The 22814-nt window shown below is 48.2% G+C and overlaps 1 protein-coding gene across 2 annotated transcripts in view; it reads left to right on the forward strand.

Annotated features, from left to right (window-relative positions):
• LOC119168266 (poly(A) RNA polymerase GLD2) overlaps positions 1-22814 on the forward strand; it is a 147599-nt gene that overhangs the window by 78646 nt on the left and 46139 nt on the right. For both annotated transcript variants that reach the window (XM_037419673.2, XM_075890986.1), the window contains one exon: positions 19020-19111. In XM_037419673.2, coding sequence (XP_037275570.1) covers positions 19020-19111 — 92 coding nt within the window. The remainder of the gene's footprint in view (positions 1-19019; positions 19112-22814) is intronic.

The raw sequence follows: 22814 nt of genomic DNA on the forward strand, positions 1-22814 counted from the left end.
AAATAGCCTTTTGAAAAGTTCATTGCGCTATACGTAAGTGTTAACTCAATTATATCACGTGCTGAAGCTAGATCTAAAGCGGGACACTTGCAAGGGCTGTCCTTCCCATCCTGAACACAAGAAATGTCCGGACTCCCTTGACCCCCTCCCAACCATGATTTACCCAATGATGCTACTATACGGCTTGAATACTAGTTGCATACTAGCATACAGCATGCGTAATAAGAAATATAAAAATTTTATAGATGCCTAAATCGGTGTTTTAGACATCAGGAGTCATTAGGAACACATATCTGCTCCGAATACACCAATAGCAACCCTTAGCTATAACATTCTTTTCTGCTTCGAAAGCAGTTAAGGCTGCTCCAAAGCACCATTTTTCTGCTCCTGAATCTGCTCCAAAAAGCAAAATGTCGCTTCAATCACTGACTTCTTTACACCAAAAATGATAGCTAATGCTTCCTTTTCCAGTTTACTGTATTTTTTTTCCGCTTCGGTTAGCGTTCTTAAAGCCTAAACTATGGGCGTTGCCCTACCGTCATCATAGACGTGAAATAGGACGGCTCCTACACCATACTGAGACGCCTCGCATGACAGCCTGTGATCTTTCAGGGTCATAGTGTGTGAGTGTAGGTGGTTGTGCGAGTAGAGCTTTCATTTCCTTGTTCGCTTTTTGAGCATGCTCTTCCCAGTGCCACACTACCTTTTTTGGAAAAAGCTTATAAAATGGTTGAGCTGCCGTAGCTAACTGGGGGGGGGGGGGGGGCGAACTTGCTGTAATAGTTGACAACGTCCAACAAAGACTGCAGCTGCTTCTTTGACTTTGGTTCTGGTACCTGGAGAAGTGCGTCAGCGTTATCTGACAATGGAGAAAAAGCTTCAGTGCTGATTTTGCGGCCAAGGAAGTGAAGTTCGCTTTGGAAAAATGAGAACTTGTCTTTCTTTATGCAGACACCTCGGCTTTGAAGATGCTCTAGCAGTGCTTTGAGATTGGCTAAGTGGTTAAAATATCGTCTAGGTAGCAGCAAACACCTTTGAGGCCCTCCAACATAGTATTCATTATCTTCTGGAAAAGCCCTGGCATGGAAGAGATTCTAAAATGTAATCTGTTGACAACGAACAATCCCTTGTGCGTATTCAAGGTTAGGTATTGTTTTGAGGCATCAGACATTACCACTTGCTGGTAAGCGCGGTTTAGGTCGATCTTTGAAAATTGTGTGCTTCCAGCCAGAGCCGCGAACAAGTAATCGATGTTCGGCAACGGATAAAGGGGGGCATCAAGGCACAGATTCACTGTCACCTTATAATCGCCACAGAGGCGTATGCCACCATCTTTTAAGTGCGAATGAACTTTATAAGAGACTCTGAATCCGCCCTCTGCGGTGCGCCTCCTCCTCTCCCCTAGCAACGGCACGAGGAGCGGAGAGGGGCGTCTGTAGCAACGGCGCAGCAACGTCACACACCACGTGATTGTGCGCGCTCCGCCCTCCGCTCTGTGGCTGCGCACGCGCGGCCACGGCTTGGAGATTGGCAAGTCGTCATAGGTATGGATCCAGCGCATGCATCAACCTCGACTGCGATACCTCCAACAACGAGTACAACGCAATCGAATGCGAGCATTGCACGCGCCGTTGAAGATGTCACGCCGGTTGAAGACAAGGCAGCGCGGCGAAGGGCCCGTGATGCCGAGCGCAAGCGGGCGAAGCGGGCCGCGGACATGAACATCATTATAGTGCAAATTTACTCTCACATATACGCGTAAACTCACCAAGATGTCCCAAGAGGGTCTAATGGTTTCTGGGAATCGCAATGTGATCACACGAGGGAGTTCACGTTAACTCACTGGCGAATGCCAACGGATTTTAACTTTACTCCCCCTCATAGCATCACCCCGTGCATTTGCACTTAACCATGTTCACTCTCGGAGAAATGCTTGGGAGTTTTTTTTTTTTTTTGAGAACAGGCACTACTGGTGTGGCGTAATCTGATGTAGCAAGAGCTGTTATGATGCCCATTTTTTCCATCTTTGAAAGCTCTGCCTTGACCGCCTTTTGCAGCGCAAACGACACGTTTCGTGCTTTGAGACACTTCGTTGCCTGATTAGACTGAAAGTATAGCTCGGCCTTTTCTTCAGTAATCATGCCTAGCTCATCTTTATAAAGCGAGTTATACTTAATGATCAAAGCGTGTAGCCTTTCTTCTAAATGACAAGAAATGGGTGGCTCTGACCTTGGCAGATAGTGGACATTCTAGATTTTGCTTCACTCCAGCCTGATTACCTGAAGCCATTCCTGGCCTAGCAATGTCCGTCCCTCCTGGTCGACTGTGTACGAAGGCAGGCTCGTCGTGTTGCCGCCGTGCTGCACCTTGACCTGTTGAACACCTTTTGGGACCACTAAAGCTGCTGTGTAGGTGCGCAGCTTGACTTTCGTTGGCTCGAGTTCGGTTGATGAAAAAAATTGGCGGTATTGTTTGAAAGGCATACTGTGACGGTGGCACCTATGTTTAGCTCCATAAAGACTGCCCCATCATTTACTCTTATCGGTACCATGATAGGCTCAATACTGGGAGCAGGCACACCCTTTGCGGCTACCACTTCTGAACCACTTACCATCGCTAAAGTTTTTACAGGTGTTATGATGGGGCGTTTTCCACGCCATATGCCGGAGGCACTACGGCAGACTCGTTGGAGGTGCCCCCTATTGTTGCACTTATAACATTTGTCGATTAAGTGGGGACATGCTTTGCCATAATGTTTGGGCGACCTACAACGAAAACATGCCAGTGACTGGACACTCGAACCGGCCTCTACCTTATGCATGGCGTTGGCTGCAGGCTTTCCCGTACATGCTTCAACAGTGTTTTTCGTTGCAGCCTCCATAGCTAGTACGCGCTCTACTATCTCTGAAACGTGAGCTTGCTGTCGTCAGTGAACGACATTCATTGCATATTGTAACGGGGTCGTGACGTGACCGAAGACCGGAGACTGTAGGTTGAGATCAAACTGTTTATTTGGGCGAACCTGTGCCCTGGTAATTGAAAGTCGGATTCCAGTAGCAGTCTTGCACTGATAGTGGCCAACGGAGCGTCGGCTGTCGACCAACTGACAAGCAGCGAAGCGTAACGGCATTTATACCCTTGCCATCGAATATTCTAGCGTTATCGCTAACGGTGACGTAGGTTTCTAAATAATCTGTGACGTTTCCGAAGTGGGCGTAATTTTAACAAAACGATCAACTAAAGCCTCAAAGCTTCTGGAACATTGTAGGCGTGGTTTATGTTGAACGTAGTGTAACGGGGTGATAGCAAAACTTGAGGAAAGAAATGTGGCATTGCCCCCTTCTAAAAAAGGCATCATCCCGATGATTTAACAAAAGACGAAGGTACATATAAAAGACAGTAAACAATAGGTACAGCAACAACAACAAAATGCAGTCCTAAGGTTCGCGCTTAAAATGGCTTGTGGCATACGACATGGATGACTTCAGGTCGAGCACTGCGTTGTTGAGATTTCGTAATGCCGTCGGGAGCAACCTCGTAGTCGAGTGGGCTGAGATGTCGAACTACTCTGTACGGTCCGAAGTACCGTCGCAGAAGTTTTTCACTGAGCCCACGTCGGTGTATCGGTGTCCATATTCAGGCACGGTGCCCGGGCTGGTACTCAATGAAGCTTCGTCGAAGATCGTAACGGTAGCTCTCGGTCGCCTGCTGATTCTTGATGGGCAGGCGGGCGAGTTGACGAGCTTCTTCCACACGCTGAAGGTAAGTGGTGATGTCGATGTTCTCTTCGTCAGCGACGTTTGATACATAGCGCCAAGCGTCGTTGCCAGGCTCCTTCAATAGACCATCTTGTACGACGTCATCTGCACCAGTTCTTGGATGGCTGTATTGTACGCGAAGGTTACATATGAAAGGATTTCATCCTACATCTTGTCCTTGACGTCAATGTCTTATTAAGACGTTCGTTATTAAGCGATGGTCTTATTAAGACGTTCGGTGAGGCCGTTTGTCTTTGGATGGTAGGCGATGGTGTGGCGGTGACTCGTTTGTCTTTGGATGGTAGGCGATGGTGTGGCGGTGACTTGTGTGGCTGTACCTCAGGATCACCTGAGTTAGGTCTGCCGGAAAGGCTGTACCTTTATCAGTAATAAGGACCTATGAAGCTCCATGATGCAGAACAATGTTCTCGACAAAGAACCTTGCTACCTCGGAGGCACTGCCCTTGGGGAGGGCCTTTGTTTTGACATAGCGTGTGAGGTAGTAAGTAGCTACGATGATCCATTTGTTCTCGGAATTCCACGTTGGTAACGGCCCCAGTAAGTCCATGCCGATTTGCTGGAACGGCCGGCGAGGTGGCTTGATGGGCTGGAGAAGTCTGGCTGGCCTAGTTTGCGATGTCTTTCGTCGTTGACAGTCGCGGCAGGTCCTGACATAGCGGGTGGCGTCGGCGGAAAGTCGTGGCCACTAGTACTTTTCTTGTATTCTTGCGAGCGTACGGGAAACATCGAGGTGTCCAGCCATCGGGTTGTCGTGTAGGGCCTCGAGTACTTCCAGTCTCACTGCTGAAGGAACCACGAGAAGGTGGTTGGCTCGAAGGGGCGAGATGATCTTCTTTAAGAGAACTCAGTTTCGCAAGAAGAACGACTCCAGCCCTCTCTTGAAAACATTTGTAACGGTCGGGCTGCTACCCTCGAGGTACTCCATAAGGCTTCTGAGTTGCGGGTCAGCTTGCCGTTTCTCGGCGAAGTCATCTGCAGTTATTGTTCCTAAGAAGCTGTCCTCATCCAGGCCGTTGGGGAGTGGTGGATCGACGGGTAGTAGACAAGCAGTCGGCATCAGAGCGTGTTCTTCCAGCTTGTAAACGACGGTCACATCGAATTCTTGAAGTCTGAGGCTCCATCGTGTGAGGCGACCTGAAAGGTCTTTCAAGTTAGCTAACCAACACAAGGTGTGTTCGTCGCTCACAACTTTGAAAGGCCTGCCGTGAAGGTAAGGGCGAAGCTTTGACGCTGTCCAGATGATGGCAAAGCACTCCTTTTCTGTTGTGTAAAAGTTGGCCTCGGCCTAGGACAGCGAGCGGCTGGCATAACTGATGACCTTTTCCACGTCGCCAGTCCTTTGCACAAGGACGGCGCCGTGTCCTACGCTGGTTGCGTCAGTGTGTAGTTCTGTTTCAGTGTATTCATCGAAATGCGCAAGTATCGATGGTGTTTGGTGGCGTTGTTTAAGTGCCTGAAATGCTTCCTCCTGGGCCGTTTCCCACCTGAATTCGACATTGCTTTTTGTTAGGTGAGTTAGCGGCTCAGTGATCTGTGAAAAACGTTTGACAAAATGCCTTTAATAGGCGCATCATCCGAGGAATCGATGTACAGCCTTCTTGTCAGTGGGCTGCGGGAAAGCAGTGATGGCTGATGTTTTCCGTGGGTTCGAACGGGCTCTAGACTTAGCAACAACAGCTCCTCGTACGTGAAGCAGCACTTTTCTGGCTTTAGGGTTACTAGAGGTGTTGATAGGTTGAATTACCGCTCCAAGGCGCCGGAGATGCTCGTCGAAGCTGTAGAAAAACACGACGACGTCATCCAAGTACACAAGGCAAGTCTACCATTTCAGTCCAACCAGCACAGTGTCCATAACATGCTGAAACGTCACAAGCGCCGAGCAAAAACCAAATGGCATGACCTTAAACTCGAAGAGGCCATCTGGTGTGATAAAGGCCGTCTTCTCTCGATGTCTCTTGTGAACCTCTATTTGCAAATAGCCCGTTCTGAGGTCCATTGAAGAAAAGTACTTCGTCTTGTGGAGACGGTCCAGTGCGTCGTCTCTACATAGGAGAGGGTACTCGTTCTTCTTTGTGATTTTGTTCACGCGGCGGTAATCGGCGCAAAAATGTAGGGTCCCGTCCTTCTACTTCACTAATACCACGGGTGCCGCCCACAGACTCTTGGATGGCTGAATGATGTCGTCGCGTAGCATTTCGTCGACTTGTTTCTTCACGGCGTTGCGTTCATGTGTTGAGACTCGGTACGGGCTTTTGCGAACTGGTCGGGCACTTTCGGCTGTTATGATGCGATGTTTCGCGACTGTGGTTTGTTGAATTCTTGATGACGACGAGGAGCAGTCCTTGAATTGCAAGAGCAGAGACTTGAGCTGGTCTTGCTTGCACTTCGAAAGGCTCGGGTTGACATCGAAAGCTGGTTCAGCAGCTTGATTCATCGAAGCAGCATTGGCAGCATCGAAGAGGGCGAATGAATTGCTAGCCTCCACGAATTCGATGTGGGCAACTGCCGTACTACAGTTGAGGTGCCTATATTCGTGACTGCAGTTTGTAAGCACCACCTTTGCTTTGCCGTCACGCAGCTTAGCTATGCCTCTTGCAAATCTGACGGTTCAGAAGAAGGCGCTTATCGCCCTTGACGACACCTTCAAAGTTTTTGGCTTTCTCAGTGCCAATGGAAACGACGACACTGGAGCAAGGCAGCATGGTGACTTGCTCTTCTAGCACGTCCAATGCGTAGTTCCTTGACGTTATAGGGGTTGGCAGCATGTTTTCTGAGGTTAGTGTGATTGACTCAGACCTCAGGTCAATGATAGCGCCGTTTTTTCATTCCAAGTATCACAGCCCTGGAGCAATTTTGTGAGATTACAAAGCTCGCGGGATAAGTTGGTTATTGATGGTGATTCATGCTGTGCGTACTCCAGTCGGCATTATTAAGTTATTATTATCCAGAGGTCCGGATTTCGGGGCCTTGCCATGCGGTCCTCACTTTTTTCAACATCGTCGCGAAAGACCCACTGACGACAGAATGGTCGGCTCCTGTATCGACAAGCGCAGTGACGAGGTGGCCGTTGAGTATTACATCGAGGTCGCTGGTTCGTCGTCGTGCATTGTGGTTGGTCGTGGCGTCGGGTCACGGCTACGTCTATTGCGTGCGACGTGACGTCTTCTGCATGCTGCGAAGGTTCGACATGAAGACCTTTTTTTTCTTGCGGCAGGTGTTTTCAATTTCGTGGTGTTATCGTCCTCGTCGGTGGCAGAGGATCTTGGGTAGTTTGTTGTACAGCAACCGCTCCTCCATTGGTTACTGCCCTTAGTTTTCAAAAGTAAGGGCTCTGAGATCGGCCCCGAACAGAGCCAGTGTACTGCCCGCGGCGCGGTGAGGCGTAGCGGCCTGGCAACGGCAATTGACAAGGTGGTCGGGGTGTAAACTGCATTCCCACGAGGTAATCCGCAATGTCATGGGGTCGTTCACCCCATTGTAGGCGTGACGCATTTTGTCGAAGCCCCATAGACCCATCTATTGGTGCTGGCAACGACGGTATGTGTGCCCGGCCCCACTGCAGTGGTAGCAGAGCAGGCGTTTGTCAGGTGCCCGCCAAACGTCGGTTTTTCTCGGCGGGCTACGCTGGCCCGCTGGTGAACGAAGGCGGTGGTGGTGGCGGGGGTGGGGTCTGACGACAGATGTGGGACGGTGGGGCGGTGTTTTGGCGTGGCCGTGGAGGAGGGGCGGAACAGCGGGCTCCAGCAGCATAGCTCATAGCTTGTGGCTCAGGCTGCGCTGGTTTGGGTGTCCGGAAAAATTGCTGGACTTCCTGGCAAACATCAGGTGGACAAGTTGCTATGAGGCCGACAACAATTTACGCAGCTCTTCCTGTACAATCGCTCGTATTTTCGCGAAGGTCGTCAGAGCCGAGAGCATGAAAAGCTAGGTTGTCTTCTACCGTTGGCCCATTGTACTGGCGGGTTTGCATTTCCAGCGTCTTCTCGATATTTCTTGCTTCTGATAGGAATTCCTGGACCGTCTTCAAGTTGTTTCAGATCAGTCCAGCGAAGAGTTCTTGCATGACCCCTTGCATGAGAAAACGAACTTTTTTTCTCCTCGAGCATGTCGCGGTCAGAATGGTGGAAAAGTCATGTCATTTCTTCCACCAAAATTTTTACATTTTTAATTGGGAGTTGCCCGCTCATTGCCAGCAGTGTCGCGGCTCTTTCCTTGCGGGCGATGCTCCTGAACGTATTCGGGAATGCGCCGTGGAAAAGATCCCATGTTTGAAAGGCAGACTCCTGATTCTCTAACCAGGTCCTAGCCGCGTTCTTCAATTAAAAGTAGACGCGGCGTAGCTTCTCTTCTGTGTCCCAGTAGTTCAGAGCAGCCACCCAGTCATAGGTATCTAGCCAGGTCTCCAGATCTTCAAACGATGACCCAGGGAAAATCGGTGGTTCCTTTGGCTGTTGCACGGGCTGTGGCGCCGCAGTTGTCCGTGGTCAATGTCATGATCCTGGTCTTTCGAGCCTTGTCTTGTAGAGGACTGTACTCCGGTGGCTAGTCCTGCTGCCTGCAGCTTGTTCGAAGCTTGTGGCTGGCATCGGTGTCTTTTTCGTGACGTGGTATGGGTTCACGGCTTGACAGGAGTGTGCGGCACATGAACGAAGCAGCACCTCCACCAGCTGTCATGGGGTCCTGACGGGGCAGAAGACAGGAGACTGTAGATTGAGATCAAACTTTATTTGGGCAAACCTGTGCCCGGTCAACGAAAAGTCTGATTCCAGTAGTGGTCTTGTACTGATAGCAGCGAACGGAGCGTCGGCTGTCTGTCAACTGACAAGTGGCGAAGCGTGCCGGCATTTATACCCTTGCCATCGAATATTCTAGCGTTATTGCTAGCAGTGACGTGGGTTCCCGAATAATCTGTGATGTTCCCGAAGTGGGCGTAATCTTAACAAAACGACCTAATAAAGCCTCGAAGCTTCTTGAACAGCGTAGGGGCAGTTTGCGCTGGACGTAGTGAAATGGGGTGATAATAAAACTTGAAATAAGAAATGTGGCAATATCCTCTCTTAACAAACAACGCACGAAGCAATCCTGGAGGGATTCGTTTAACGAGCTTTCAAAATCACAGGTTCATGCTAGCTCCCGTAAGTCCCGCCACGGTGGTCTAGTGGCTAAGGTACTCCGCTGCTGACCCGCAAGTCGCGGGATCAAATCCCGGCTGTGGCGGCTGCATTTCCGATGGAGGCGGAAATGTTGTAGGCCCGTGTACTCAGATTTGGGTGCACGTTAAAGAACCCCAGGTGGTCAAAATTTCCGGAGCCCTCCACTACGGCGTCTCTCATAATCATAAGGTGGTTTTGGGACATTAAACCCCACAAATCAATCAAATCAAATCAGCTAGCTCCCGTAACACTGCAACGTAATCAGAAATGGACTTGCCTTGGACTTGCTTCCTCCTATGGAACATCGCTTGCTCACCAATGACTCCCAGATGGTCCCCCAGGGTCTTCTTCAGTACCTCAAAGCTATTCGTTGAAGGCAGCACTGGGGCAATCAGTGATTTCAGAAGACTAAATTCTCGGACCGATGATGCTCAGGAATGCATGTACTCTGTCACCTTCGGTAACACGGTCGACGATTAGAAATGACTTTAGCCGCTCTTTGTACAAAGCCCAGTCACTCGTGGAAACGTTGAATGGTTCCATCTGGCCCATTTGTAACACCAAGTGAAATGGTTCCATTTGTAACAATTTAGTGGAAAGGAGTAGCCGTCACCAAGTTACGGTGACAACTTTTTAAATTTTCTATTTCATTAAGAAAACAAACCCAGCCAGTGGCACACCTGCATGTTAAACTTTGCCAGGGAGCGGGCGTGCTATATTTTCTTATTTCATGCTTGAAACCAGGGGATAATTTTGATACAATATCATTCTAGGTTATATGTGCATGGCATAAAACTGTATATTTGGTCACTGCATGAAACTGTACATTTTCAAATGTGCATAATTTTTTTCAAGGAGGTGCTATATTAGGGCATATGCGATATGGCCTGAACAAATATATAGTGCTCGTCAAAATATGCACAGAACTTAAGTGCGCCAAAATAAAAAGCAGTAACTGCGTTTCACTAAAAAGGGAAAAGGTTTTGGTTGCGTTGAGTGCCATCGAAGTGATTTTCGACTAACTGTCGCAAAATAGGAAAAAAGGCGGACCAAGAGCAACGTACGCTTGCAATACAGTTACATGAGTAGTCAATAAAAGCAAGTTTATTTTAAATATTAATACAGAACTGCGTATCGCATCCGATATCTGGGTGGAGGCTGCTGCAATTTTCCTCGGCCCTGGAATTGCGTAGCTGAAAGCTGCCGTCTGTCATGTCTGATGATGCTGTCTCAACACCCCCATCGTCTTCACCACCCAGGGGCTGTCCTGGTGCCCAGCTCCAGCGAGAACCTGACATCTTCAGCGGCACCGACGAGAAAGACATTAAGGATTGGCAGGAATCCTACGAACGAGCGAGCGTTACCATCCAATGGGACGATCCCATGGAGCTCGGTACCGTGATCTTTTATTTAACGGATGTTGCCAAGCTGTGGTAGAGAAACCACATGGTGGATATTCCCACTTGGACTACCGTCAAAACCTACATCGCAGCTGTGTTTGGACGCCCTGGGGTGTGCAAACTTTGGGCAGAACAATGACTATGAAGCTAGTCCCAACAAACTGGTGAGACATTCACCAGCTGCATTGAGGACATCATCTGCCAGCGTGTCAACCCGATGATGGTGGAAACTGACTAGGTATGACACATCATGAAAGGCATTTTTGATGACGCCTTTCAAATGCTGCTCTCGAAGAACCTTGCCATTGTCTCTGAACTCAATGAGCTCCAACGACAGCGTTTTCTCACGCGACGTCCTTGCGTTCCAAACGACACCCTCTAGAGCCTGACTACCACGTCTGAGATTGTCACTGCTATCGCAGATCAAGGAGTTTGTTTGGGCTGTGGTTGCTTTTCAGCTGTTGCTGCTGTCAACAGCCAGCCAACCACCGTCACCTCTGCCAGCAAACATTCATTAAGTCATCCAGGAGCAAGTTTGCGTGGCTCTGCCATCTACCTACGACACTTCGCCGTTGCTCACCCCTGTTGCCCGTACCTCTAAGCTATGTTGAAGCTGCCGCACGGTGACTTCTTCAGACTTTTACGTCACTGCCATCAGCCGTGCCGCTGCGACCCACTCCTTGGTACACTTGGTCAAAGTCCCTGCACAGTAGTAGACAATAACGTACTCTTAATAATTAGTCAATATGCTTTGCCTGTGGCCTGCCTGGCCACATAGCGTGATACTTCCGTCGGCACGTCTCTGTCTACCACCAGAACTACCACCAGAACTACCACCAGCGCTTCGAACCTGCTCCTTATGTACCACCGCGCTCGCAGGCTCTCAGCACTCCTACCAGATGTCATCGTACGCCGACCACTGCCTTTCTGTTAATCGCCGCTCGCCATTACCTCGACACCACTCACCATCGTCGATGCATCGTCATCCTTCATCGCCGGAGCAGAAAAACTGATTGCTGCGGTTCCGGAGGCAGGAACTGCGTCTCCCGCAAAAAGACCAAGGCCTCACTCTTTTCCGGCTAATGCTCTTGACGTATATGTCAAGAGCATTAGCCTTGTCGATACTGGTGCCTCTGTTTCAGTGATGAGTGCCAGACTCTGCCGCTTGCTCAAAAAAGTTTCTGATGCCACTAACAAGTATATCGCTTCGTACAGCCAGCGCAGAGCCCCTTATGCCGGCCGCTGCCTGTACTGCTCGCGTTGAAATTGATGGCCTCATCTACGTCGTCAAATTGCTAGTGTTGGATTCCTGCTCCCAGTACCTCATTTCGGGTTGGGACTTTCTCTCCACTAATGAGGCCGTCATCGACTGCTCTCACGCTGAGCTGGTATTTAAAGTGCTTGGCGACGCTCTGTTATTTGACACTCGTGAAATCTGTGACAAACTATTTGTTGCTGAAGACGTTAGCATACCACTGCACTCTTTTTGCCCTTGCCACGGTGTCTTACAACTCGCTCACCGATTTGAGTGCCCTTTTCACGCCATCTGCTATTTTTGTTCGTCGCACGTTTTCACCTCTACTTTATGCCCTTTTAGAACTTCATGATGGCGTCAGCAGACTGCTCACCTCGAACCTATTATGTCCTGTAACGCTCCCTCAGGGTGAGTGTGTTGGGCGTGTTATAGTCTCGAACTTTTTGCAATTATCGACATGCTGACTGGTCCTTCCACCTAACACAAAGTTGCCGGAGTTACCTGTGCCTCTTCGCCGCAAACTACCACGCCTGATGTACTAACCAGCTCTATCGCCGACATGTTAACCATTTCGCAATTGGCTCAGCTTCTACGTCTCTTTGACAAGTTTTGTTCTTCCTTTGACTGCCAGCATACTTCCCTCGGCTGCATGTCAGCTGTGTGTCGCCGCATCGACACAGGTACCAATGTGCCACTGCGTCAAAGACCCTATCGCGCGTCCACGACACAGCGCCAGGTTATCAACGACCAAGAAGCTGACATACTCAAGCGTGGTGTCATCTGGTCTTCGAGTAGCCCCTGGGCATCTTCAGTCGTTCTCATTAAAAAGGACGGGCCAATTCGCTTCTGTGTTGACTACCGTCGTCTTAACAAAATAACTTAAAGGGACGTTTACCTTTTGCCGAGAATGGACGATGCCCTTGACTGCTTTCAAAGTGAGGAGTTCTTCTCTTTTATTGACTTACAGAGCGGCTACTCGCAAGTTCCTAAGGCATCTGAAAATCAACCTGAGACAGCCCTTGTCACACCGGATGGCATTTACAAATTCCGCGTCATGCTTTTTGGTCTTCGCAATGCACCCGCAACATTCGAGCGAATGGTGGGCAATCTTTTGCGTGGCCTAAAATGAAAAACATGCCAGTGCTACTTAGATAATATGGTTATATTTTCACCAGATTTTCCCATGCATCTTCGCAGGCTAGATGAAGTACCATAGTGCCTAACTGACGCCGGCCTTTAGCTCAACCTGAAGACATGCCGCTTCGGCGCAAGTCACCTCACCATCCTCGGCCATGTTGTCTCTAGAGACTGTAATCTTCCTGACACTGTCAAGCTTCGGGCAAATGCATAGTTCCCTAAATCTGCATCTCTGAAGAAGCTCCGCAGCTTCCTTGGCCTCTGCTCGTATTTCTGCTCCTTTAATCAAAATTTTGCAACGATCACTATCGCCTTAATGAATTATACGAAGTGACTCCAAAAGTTACGCTTGGTCACCTGGTGACCTCACCGCCGATTTTGCGTCACTTCGACCCGAGCGCTTCTACTGGGCCACACACTGATGCCAGCGGTGTTGGACTCTGCACCGTGCTCATGAGCGCAAATCTGGATTCCAAGAGTACGTAGTCGCATGCGCAAGCTGTACCATCACCAAAGCAGAGAACAATTATTTTGTTACAGAGAAAGAGTGTCTGGCAATTATTTGGGCTCTAGGTAAGTTTAGACCGTACCTATATGGCCACCCCTTCAACGTAGTCACCAATCGCCATGCCCTTTGTTGGTCATCCACGTTGAAGGACCCCTCCAGCCGTTTAGCTCGCTGGGCTTAGCGATTGCAAGAGCTCGACATGTGTGTTGTCTACAGGACTGGCCGATGTCACACTAATGCAGATGCCTTATTGCGCTCACCTGTGTGATGCGAAAGCTCTGGCTGTCTATCTGCCGTGGACAAAACAGTTGCATTCCCAACAAACTGCCACATGGCCTCTGAGCAACGTAAGGATGACTGAATCAGCGCTCTGCGATTTCGTTCAGACAATTCTACTTCTCTATTTTGCTGAACATTGTGTTGTCAGGTAGCTCACTTTGAGATCCGCGATGGCCTCCTTTATCATAAGAATTACGTTAATGACAGCCGAAAGTGTTTACTGGTCATGCCTCGCCATCTTCGTGCTGCAATACGTTCAGCTTTCCACGCTGATCCTCAGTGCGCACATGCGGGCATCTTCAAAACATACGCTCGGTTTTCTTCCCGGTTTTATTAGCGAGACATGTACACCGTTGTGCGCAAGTACATTGCGCACAAAGCGGCTCCCACAGAGCCAACGATGCAAACCTCTCCATAATCATGCCCCTGGTCCCATCCAGCCAATCCCGTGCCCAGCCAGGCATTCCGACTGCATAGGAATTGATCTGTATGGGCCTCTTCTATTCACCGTTTTCGGAAACCGTTGGATCGTTGTCACTGTCGACTACTTGACATGATACATAGAAACAGCGGCTTTGCCTGCTGCCACAGCACGCGATGTATCATCTTTCCTCCTGCTAGACAGAGGGCGTGTGTTCCTCTCCGAAGTCGTCAACGCACCCCGTGCCGAATGCCGTATCTTTCACCAGACTACCACCACCTACCACCCCCAAACCACTGGCTTGATGGAAAGATTCAGCCACACCCTTGGTGAAATGATATGTAAGTATGTTGCCTCAGACCACTCCGATTGGGACCTTATTCTGCCTTTTGTGATGTACGCATACAAGACTGCTCCACAGGTGACTACAGACTTTTCGCCATTTTTGCTCTTACATGGCCGAGACCTTCCTACCACACTAGATACCATTCTGCTCTACCACCCCGCTTTCTCCGAGTGTACACCCGTTTCTGCAGCTGCCCGCCGCGCCAAGGAATGCCGTAAGCTTGCCCAGTCATTCACAACCATTGACCAAGAGACAAAAATCTTGGCGTGACGATGACCACCTGCACCTTCTTTGTTGGGAACATCCTTGTGTGCCTTTGGGTACCAGCAGTCCCAACATGCCTTTCCTCGAAGTTTGTTGAAAAATACCAGGGACCCTGCTGTGTTGTCTCGCAGGCTTCGCCTGTCAACTACATAGCTGAACCCGTTTTGCCATCCACAGACCAGCACTTTCGGGGTCATGAAACCGTTCACGACGTTATTAGGATTTGCTCGTACTCTGTTTTCCGTGAGTCGCCAATATGGCTCCTTTTATGATTGGGGAACGAATCGTAGTGAAGAAGAATGCCCACTACTGCAGCGACATTGACACGTTGGCGCAAAGCGCGAGCTAGCATTGCTTGGTTGCTGCTGCAACGCTGCTCGTATACCCGGCCAGCTTTTGTTGCTTCTGCCTAGATGCTGCTACTGCTTTTCGCCCTACGTTTACAATATATACCTAATAAAATGTTCGGGAAAATGACTGCTGCCATATCTCCATTGGTAGAGCATCGGAGGTGTTATTCAAATATATCAGGTTGGATTTTTGCCAACAGCATCTTTTCGTTAACTTCAATTTCTTCACATTATATTGTCACGGGGTTTTAGTATCGACGAAGACAGAGACTGTAGGTCGAAGATGAAACCGTTAATTTGGACTGAACTTGTGGCCTGTCAACAAAGTGAGATTACAGCAATACGCACTGGTGCCGATAGCGATGAACAGAGCGTCAGCCGTTGATCAATTGACAAGCAGTGAAGCTTCTCAGCATTTATACACGTTTCATAGAATATTCCAGTGTTATCGCTAGTGTCCAAATAGGCTCCAGAATAGTCTGCAGTGTTCGCGAAGTTAGTGTAACTTTAACAAAATGATCTACTGCAGTCCCGAAGCTTTTCGAACACTGCAGACGCGGTTTCCGCTGAGGATTACCGTCAGTGAAACGAGGCAATAACAAAACTTAGGGAGAGTGGTATTGCCCCCCCAAAAAAGCATTGTCCCGATGCTTCAACAAAAGACAAAAGTACAGTAATAAATTAAGAAAATAAATAATAAAACTTGCAATAACGCACAGCAACATTAACAAAATACAGTCCTCAGGTTTGCACATGAAATAGCTTGAGACTCACACTTGGAAAATTTCAGGTCATGCATGGCATCGTTGCGAGTTCGTGATGCCGTCGGGGACAACCTCGTAGTCGAGTGTACCAAGACATCAAACCCCACCCTGTAGGGTCCGAAGTAGCGTCGCAGATGTTTTTCACTGAGACCGCGTTGGTGTATCGGTGCCCATACCCAAAACACGGCCACTAGGCTGGTATTTCACGAAACTTCGTCGGAAGTTGTAACGACGGCGGTCAGTCGCCTGCTGATTTTTTATGTGCAGGCTGTTGGTCTGTGGATAGCATCGGTGACTTGTCTGGCTGTACTTCAGGATCCTTTGAGTTAAGTCCGCCGTAAAGGCTCTGTCCGCCGTAAAGAGCTCTGTCAGTAATGGGGACCTCTGGAGCTCCGTGACTCAGGACGATCTTCTCGACGAAGAACTTTGCTACCTCAGCATGTAGCGCGGGAGGTAGTCGGTAGCTACCATGATCCATTTGTTGCTGGAATTCGACGTCAGGAACGGCCTCAGTAAGTCCGTGCTGATTTGCTGAAATGTCCGGTGAGGTGGCTCGATGAGCTGGAGAAGTCCGGCTGGCCTACTCGGCAGTGTCTTATCTTGTCTTTGGCAATCCCGGCATGTCTTCACATAATGATGGCCTACTCGGCAGTGTCTTGTCTTTGGCAGTCCCAGCATGTCCTCACATAATGAGTGATGTCGACAGAAAGGCATGGCCAGTAGTATTTCTGTAATCTTGCGAGCGTACGGGAAACACCGAGGTGTCCAGCCCTCGGTTCGTTGTGTAGAGCATCCAAAACTTCTGGATGTTGTAATATGGTGCTTGATTGGGCTGGTTGGTGCTGCATGGTAGACAAAGAAAGTGCTTGACAGTGCAAAGGACAGGAGGGAATAAAATAGATGAGAGCAGCCTGTTCTCGTCTCTTCTACCCCCTCCTGTTGTTTGCGCTGTTAACTACTGTCTTCGTCTGCATGTTGTGCTGAAGGTACTACGACGAGGTAGTTGGCTCAAAGCGGCAAAAGGCTTTTCTTTTTTTTTCAGGAGAACGCCATCCCGCAAGAAAAATGACTCAACTCCTCGTTTAAAAACTTTTGGAACGAGGGCGGCCTTGCCCACAAGGTATTCTACAAGGCTCCTGAGTTCCGAGTCCGCTCGTTGTCGCTCAGCGTAGTCGTCGGCACTTATTGTTACCGAGAAGCAGTAATCATCCAGGTTGTCCTTCGGCGGTGGTACAACGGAGGCATGAGACCGACAGTGGGCGTCAGAGTGTTTTCTTCCAGATTTGTAAATGACGGTAACGTCAAATTCCTGAAATATCAGGCTCCACCGTGCGAAGCGACCCGAAGGGTCTTTCAAGATACTGTACTTAAGGCATGGTGGTCGCTCACAACTTTGAAGGGTCTGCCGTAAGCGTAGAAGCGGAACTTCGATGTAGCCCAGATGATCGCAAGGCACTCCTTTTCTGTTGTAGAATAGTAGGCCTCTGTCTTTGATAGCGACCAACTAGCATAACTATTCACTCTTTCCAGTCCGTTAGTCCTCTACACAAGAACTGCGCCTAGTCCTACTCTGCTTGCGTCGGTGTGTATTTCTGTCGCGGCGAATTTGTCGCAATGCGCAAGTAGCAGAGGCGTCTGCAGGCGTTGTTTCAGTTCTTGAAGTGCTTCCTCCTGCGGCATTTCCCACTTAAACTTGACTTCGGTTCTGGTAAGGTTAGGGAGTGGCTCTGCAATGCAGGCGAAGTTTTTGACGAACCGCCTGTAGTAGGTGCACAGGCCAAGAAATGGACGCACGGCCTTCTTGTTTCTGGGCAGCGAGAAGGTGGCGATGGAAGCTGTTTTCTACGGGTCGGGGCGAACTCCGGAATAGCTGATGACGTGGCCTAGGAACAAGAGCTCCTCGTATGTGAAGCGACATTTTTCCGGCTTTAGAGTGAGTCCAGAGCTGTTGATTGCTTGAAGTACGAATTCAAGGCACTGGAGGTGTTCATTGAAGCTCAAGGAAAGCACAACCATGCCGTCGAAGTAAACGAGGCAAGTCTGCCACTTCAAGCCAGCCAGGATTTTATCCATGACTAGTTGGAATGTCGCAGTAGCCGAGAAACGACCAAAGGGCATGACCTTGAGCTCGAGCAGGTTGTCCAGTGTTATGAAGGTGGTTTTTTTATCGGTCTCTCTCGTCGACCTCAATCTGCCAATAGCCGGTCTTGAGGTCCATTGAAGAAAAGTACCCTGCATTGTGAAGTAGATATATGGCGTCGTCTGTCTGGCAGAGAGGGTACACGTCCTCCTTCAAAATCTTGTTTAGGCGGCAGTAGTCAGTAGTCGACGCAGAAGCGTAGGGTTCCGTCCTTCTTCACTAACACAACGGGTCATGCCCATGGACTCTTTGAAAACTGCATAATGTCCCGTAGCATTTCGTTGATCGCATAGCAACGCGTGGGAAGGCGCGGGGCAGTGACCTTCAAAGCAGATGCGCTCAACGCGCACTTGCCGTCTCGCTCGCTAATTGATGATGAAAATGCGCTAAAGTTGCTTAGCTGGCAAGTCTGCCATCATGTACCACTGGCAGACTTGCCAGCGGTACATTATGTATATAAATGGCTCGTGGTTAACAAGTTGAGCAACGTATGCTTTGTGGTTTGCTTAACGCTTTACGGAGTGAGAGGCTGCTGGTTCGGCGCTTCGCTATGAAACTTGTTCTTCCAATTGGTTTCATTTTAATTTGTTGATATATATTTTACAATGTCATATCCGTGACAGATACACGCTTGCAGAGCTGAGGTGGACTTCCAGCATAAAACACTTTCATGTAAAAAAAAAAAAGCCTCTGCAGCTCTGCATCAGCTCCGTGCGCTCCACTAGTGAGGAAAAGGTCAGTTGCCTGGGTGTCATAGTGACCTTTGCACTGCCCGCATGCGCCACACGTGAGATCGTGTCTTTGTCAAGTGCACATCGAGCTTCCTGCCGGAAAAAGCGATATGATTATCCTGCTTGCTACCTCGTGCGTGAATATAAAGTCGTGTCATTACTTACTTTCTAAAACACACGATCATCTGTAAGCGCGTGTACAAAAAAAGGAGCAATATTATCACTGATATCATTCACATAAATCAAAAAGAGCAACTCGCCTATAATTTTTGTCATTCATGCTATTGCTGCAAACACTTGTATGACTGTGCGTTAACTTTAATCCCACTTGAACCAGCGAAATACGTTATAAAGATGATTTTGTTATATGCAGATTTTGTGCATAACTTCAAAAAATAAACTTACTTATTAAATAAAAAGGGAACTGAAGCTAACCCAAAACAATTATTTAGCTTTTCTGTCCAGTGATTGGCAAATTTCTTATTGGTGCAGAGTGCTGCCTGTACATTGTGGGATCCTCACTGACTGGATTTGGGTCCAATAGAAGTGATGCTGATATGTGCCTCGTGATCACCATGGACCAGGTGAGTGTGCTGTGCAGTGTTAATTACACTGCTGCTGGCAGATATTGAGCCTACTCATGTGCAAAAAAGCAATGAAAAGACCATACTGGAGGACACCCAGAGTTCAGGGCAAACGTGTCTACTTAAATCATTAAAAATGAAATATAGTTAAACCTATATATAATGGAATTGATAAATTCTTAGAAAGATTAGTTATAAAGATGATTTTGTTATATGCAAATTCAGTGTGAAAATTAAAAAATTGAATGCACAAATTGAGCAAAAAGGTAGCTGAAGCCATAGCTAACCTAAAACGTTTATTTAGCCGTAAAAACTGCATTATTGTTGCGATAGCATATATAGACACTCTCGGCAAGTTTTTGCTGTCGCCGCAATGTTTCATAACAAGTCTAAGTTGATAATTAACATGCCACCATGCATTGCAAATTCTATGAGCAAGTAAAAGCATGCATGTGCTTCTGAAGCACAGACCAAACGAGCCGGCCCATCTCTATTGCCTGGAGGGCGCATACGATAACATCCCTCCACAAGTTAAAAGAACTGCCACCGAATGCTCAAACAGAAAATATACCACCCATATTGAACGAGCATGAAAAAGCAGGGAGGGAGTGTCGCTCGAGTAGAAACAGTAAAGTTAGATTTGACAGGGGTCCTGCGACTAGAGCTGTGCGCCGCCGCTTGCTCTTGCTCATGCCGTTCGCGTGGCCCCCGAATTTCTGAGAAAAACCACGGTGCTGCCGGAAAATCATTTGCAGAGCGCCGCTGTTTGTCTTATTTTTACCCAAGCGAAGAATCTGGGCATAAAATACATCACTTCATCTTCTTTTCAGCAGCTTTGAGATTTCTGAGAGTGGCATTTGCAGTGTCGTGACTGCTCTCTTGTTTACGTGTTTACATGCACTGTCTATGTAAAGGCCCTAAAGCAGCTTCTGAAGAGACAGTCTAGCGTGTTATTCTCTCTTGGCCATGCTCGTTCTTTTGGCACCCTCTGTGACGCCAGAACAGTGATGCACGAGACATGATTAGGACTCATACTGTAGAATGGTCCATATACGAGAAATATCAGTTGTAAATTGTTTTCTACCCTGCTTTTCCATGCATTTGCCACCTGTCACCCTTGTTCTTCGCAATTCACAGAGTTATCATGCGCGATGAACTTGTGATTTCGCTGAATTTTGTGAGTTTCCGATAGTGCAAGTGGAAATGGAAAAAGTAAAGCTGAGCAGTTCGAAATCCTGATAGGCTCGCCCAACGCTTAGCTCTCACATTGCACACATGCTTCGTCAAGACATAAATGTCGAAGAGCCTGTAAGAATTGTAGGAAAGAGAGGGTAATGCCGTGTAATCGAGAACGAAACCAAAGAAAAAAGTTTAGAAATATACCATTTTCCCATCATACGAATTCTTTACAGTGAAGACAATTCAGCTCTCCATAACAAAGGCCAGCCCGCTTCGACAGTTCTTGTATATTTTTTGATTGCTAGAAGAATTGAATAGACAGTCTCTGCAGGCTTCCATCATTCCTGTCATATCCCGTATAAAGTCCAATAAACTACTTTTGTACACACAATCTATGCTGTTCCCGAAGATAAAATTTCAGGAGCACTTTAGCGAGCAACACTGCTAAAGCATAGATGAAACAAGCTGCCCATCTCCATCATACAGCAACGTCTATTGTTTCTCAACAACTCTCTACCGTCTATTGCCGTCTATTGCTTCTCAACCGAAAAGGAAGCCCTGTCTGCCTTTTGCGAGACGAAGGAGTATGTATAGATATTCAGGTAGGAGGCTGCGTGGCTCGATCCGTCTCTGAGAACTTTGGAATATAAGGGCGTGGTCGCGAGTGCTTGCATGCACTAGCATGTTCACTATTTCAGCAGGCATTAGCGAAAGGCTCATTTACCTTTGTACACGCTATGATATCACTGTACGAACTCAGATTTTTTTTTCTCGGGCGCAGCCGCATTTCCATACACAGTTTCGCGATATCAGATGAAAAAGAGTTAGCTGCAGCCTAAGCTCATTATGAGGCTGCGAGCTCCGATCGCACGCTGTAAAATGTGAAGTCGTCGAAGAGTTTTCTGACCAAAATACTGTTTGCCTTCAACTAGCTAGTTCTGCTCAAAGACCTGGATTTAAACTGTTTCGAACTTTCTTAAAGTTGATAACGCTTCCATACTGGACACTTTAGCCACATCTTTTGAGTAGTTTGAAAGTTGTAGTGAATTTGGTAATGTAGATGCGCTCCTTCTTAAGTTTTGTGATGATGCCTATTAAAGTATGTTTCACACAAATATGTTACAACGAACCCCAGACACCCATGCTACCATGAAAATATAATCCATCTCACTCGTCGCGTAAAGCACTTAAGTAAGAATCGCAGTGATCCAACTCCTGCGCCAACTGCGCCAATGTGTGCCAAATCAGATTTACTGCGCCATCCTGATAATATCAACGAAAATTGTGCCAAACTGCTCCAAAGTCGTGTTTGGGAACGTCTATCACCAGCAATATCCACATCGGCGCGTCAAAACATGCGCATTTTGTTCTCGGGGCTACCAAAGTCACAATCACGTGCTTAGAATTATTCCGCTGAATTAACAGCGGTTGCACCTGCATCCTAGGGATCCATGATGCTATGTTTGATGCTGATGCATCTTCTGTTGTGGAATTTCGCTTAATAGTGAAACACGCTCTCTGCAAGGGCTCGTGACATCTAGTCCAATCAAAGTGCGAAACTGGCAATGATTCTTTGGTGCATTTGTTGGTATCGCAGCCTAATTTCCCCGCGGTTCGCGTCTACAGAAAAACATGTGCACGGTGGAAACGCGATGACGCTTTTCCTTTGATATACTTTATTCATGGATCTTCATTCAGAAGTTTGTTTTCGTAATTCCTTCCACCAGCACATCCGCGTTTGTAATCCCTGTCGCGGTAACAGCTCCTTTAAAAGCCATTTCGAACTCGAGATAGTTAGTGTTCATATTCAAAGTTTTCGCATGATTTTTTAATGTCATCTCATTATTAAAAGCATGCTTCCTGGTTGGAGCATCGGGAATTCAGTTTTAATATGCGCAGCTTTTAATAGGGAGGCTATTGCATGGCAACTCGGGTCGGATGGCTCACGATGAAGCGGCTACGCCTTGTTACACGTCCACCTCTCGCTTTTGAAGGTCAATAGCTGACGGTTAAAAAAATAAACATCACGTCATCGCAATCATAGCTTTTTTTTTTGTTTGAAGGGAGGGGGGAAAGCTGCGTTGCTTGAAGGGCGCATTCACGAGCGTGCTATCTCGAGGCCCCTAGCCACACATATGCGGCCCGAGCACGAGCAGGAGCGCGTCAGCGCGCGCACCCTTAGCGCGACTTGCGAGGAATGGCGATTTACACCCACACACTACTTGGGCAGGCGTGCGCCGGCGCGCGCTTACCCCAACCAGGCGGGAATAGGCGGGTGGGGCCACGTACTGAGCTGTCTGTGAGCTTCGAAGTGATTTATATGAACTTGACCACTCTTCGTAAGTCCAGGTGGTGCTGGACCGAGCCATACCGCATTCCTTATCACAACAAAGCAAACATGAGTCCGTACCGAGTGCACAGCACATAGCTGCTACGTGCACGGCATGCAGTTCACCACCGCAGGTACACACCAAAATCGCCTCAATGTGATCAAGCCCATTGAGTGCTGCTGGTTAAAACTATT

The sequence above is a fragment of the Rhipicephalus microplus genome, chromosome 3 (genome assembly GCF_043290135.1).
Source record: "Rhipicephalus microplus isolate Deutch F79 chromosome 3, USDA_Rmic, whole genome shotgun sequence".
Classification (NCBI taxonomy): Eukaryota; Metazoa; Arthropoda; class Arachnida; order Ixodida; family Ixodidae; genus Rhipicephalus; species Rhipicephalus microplus.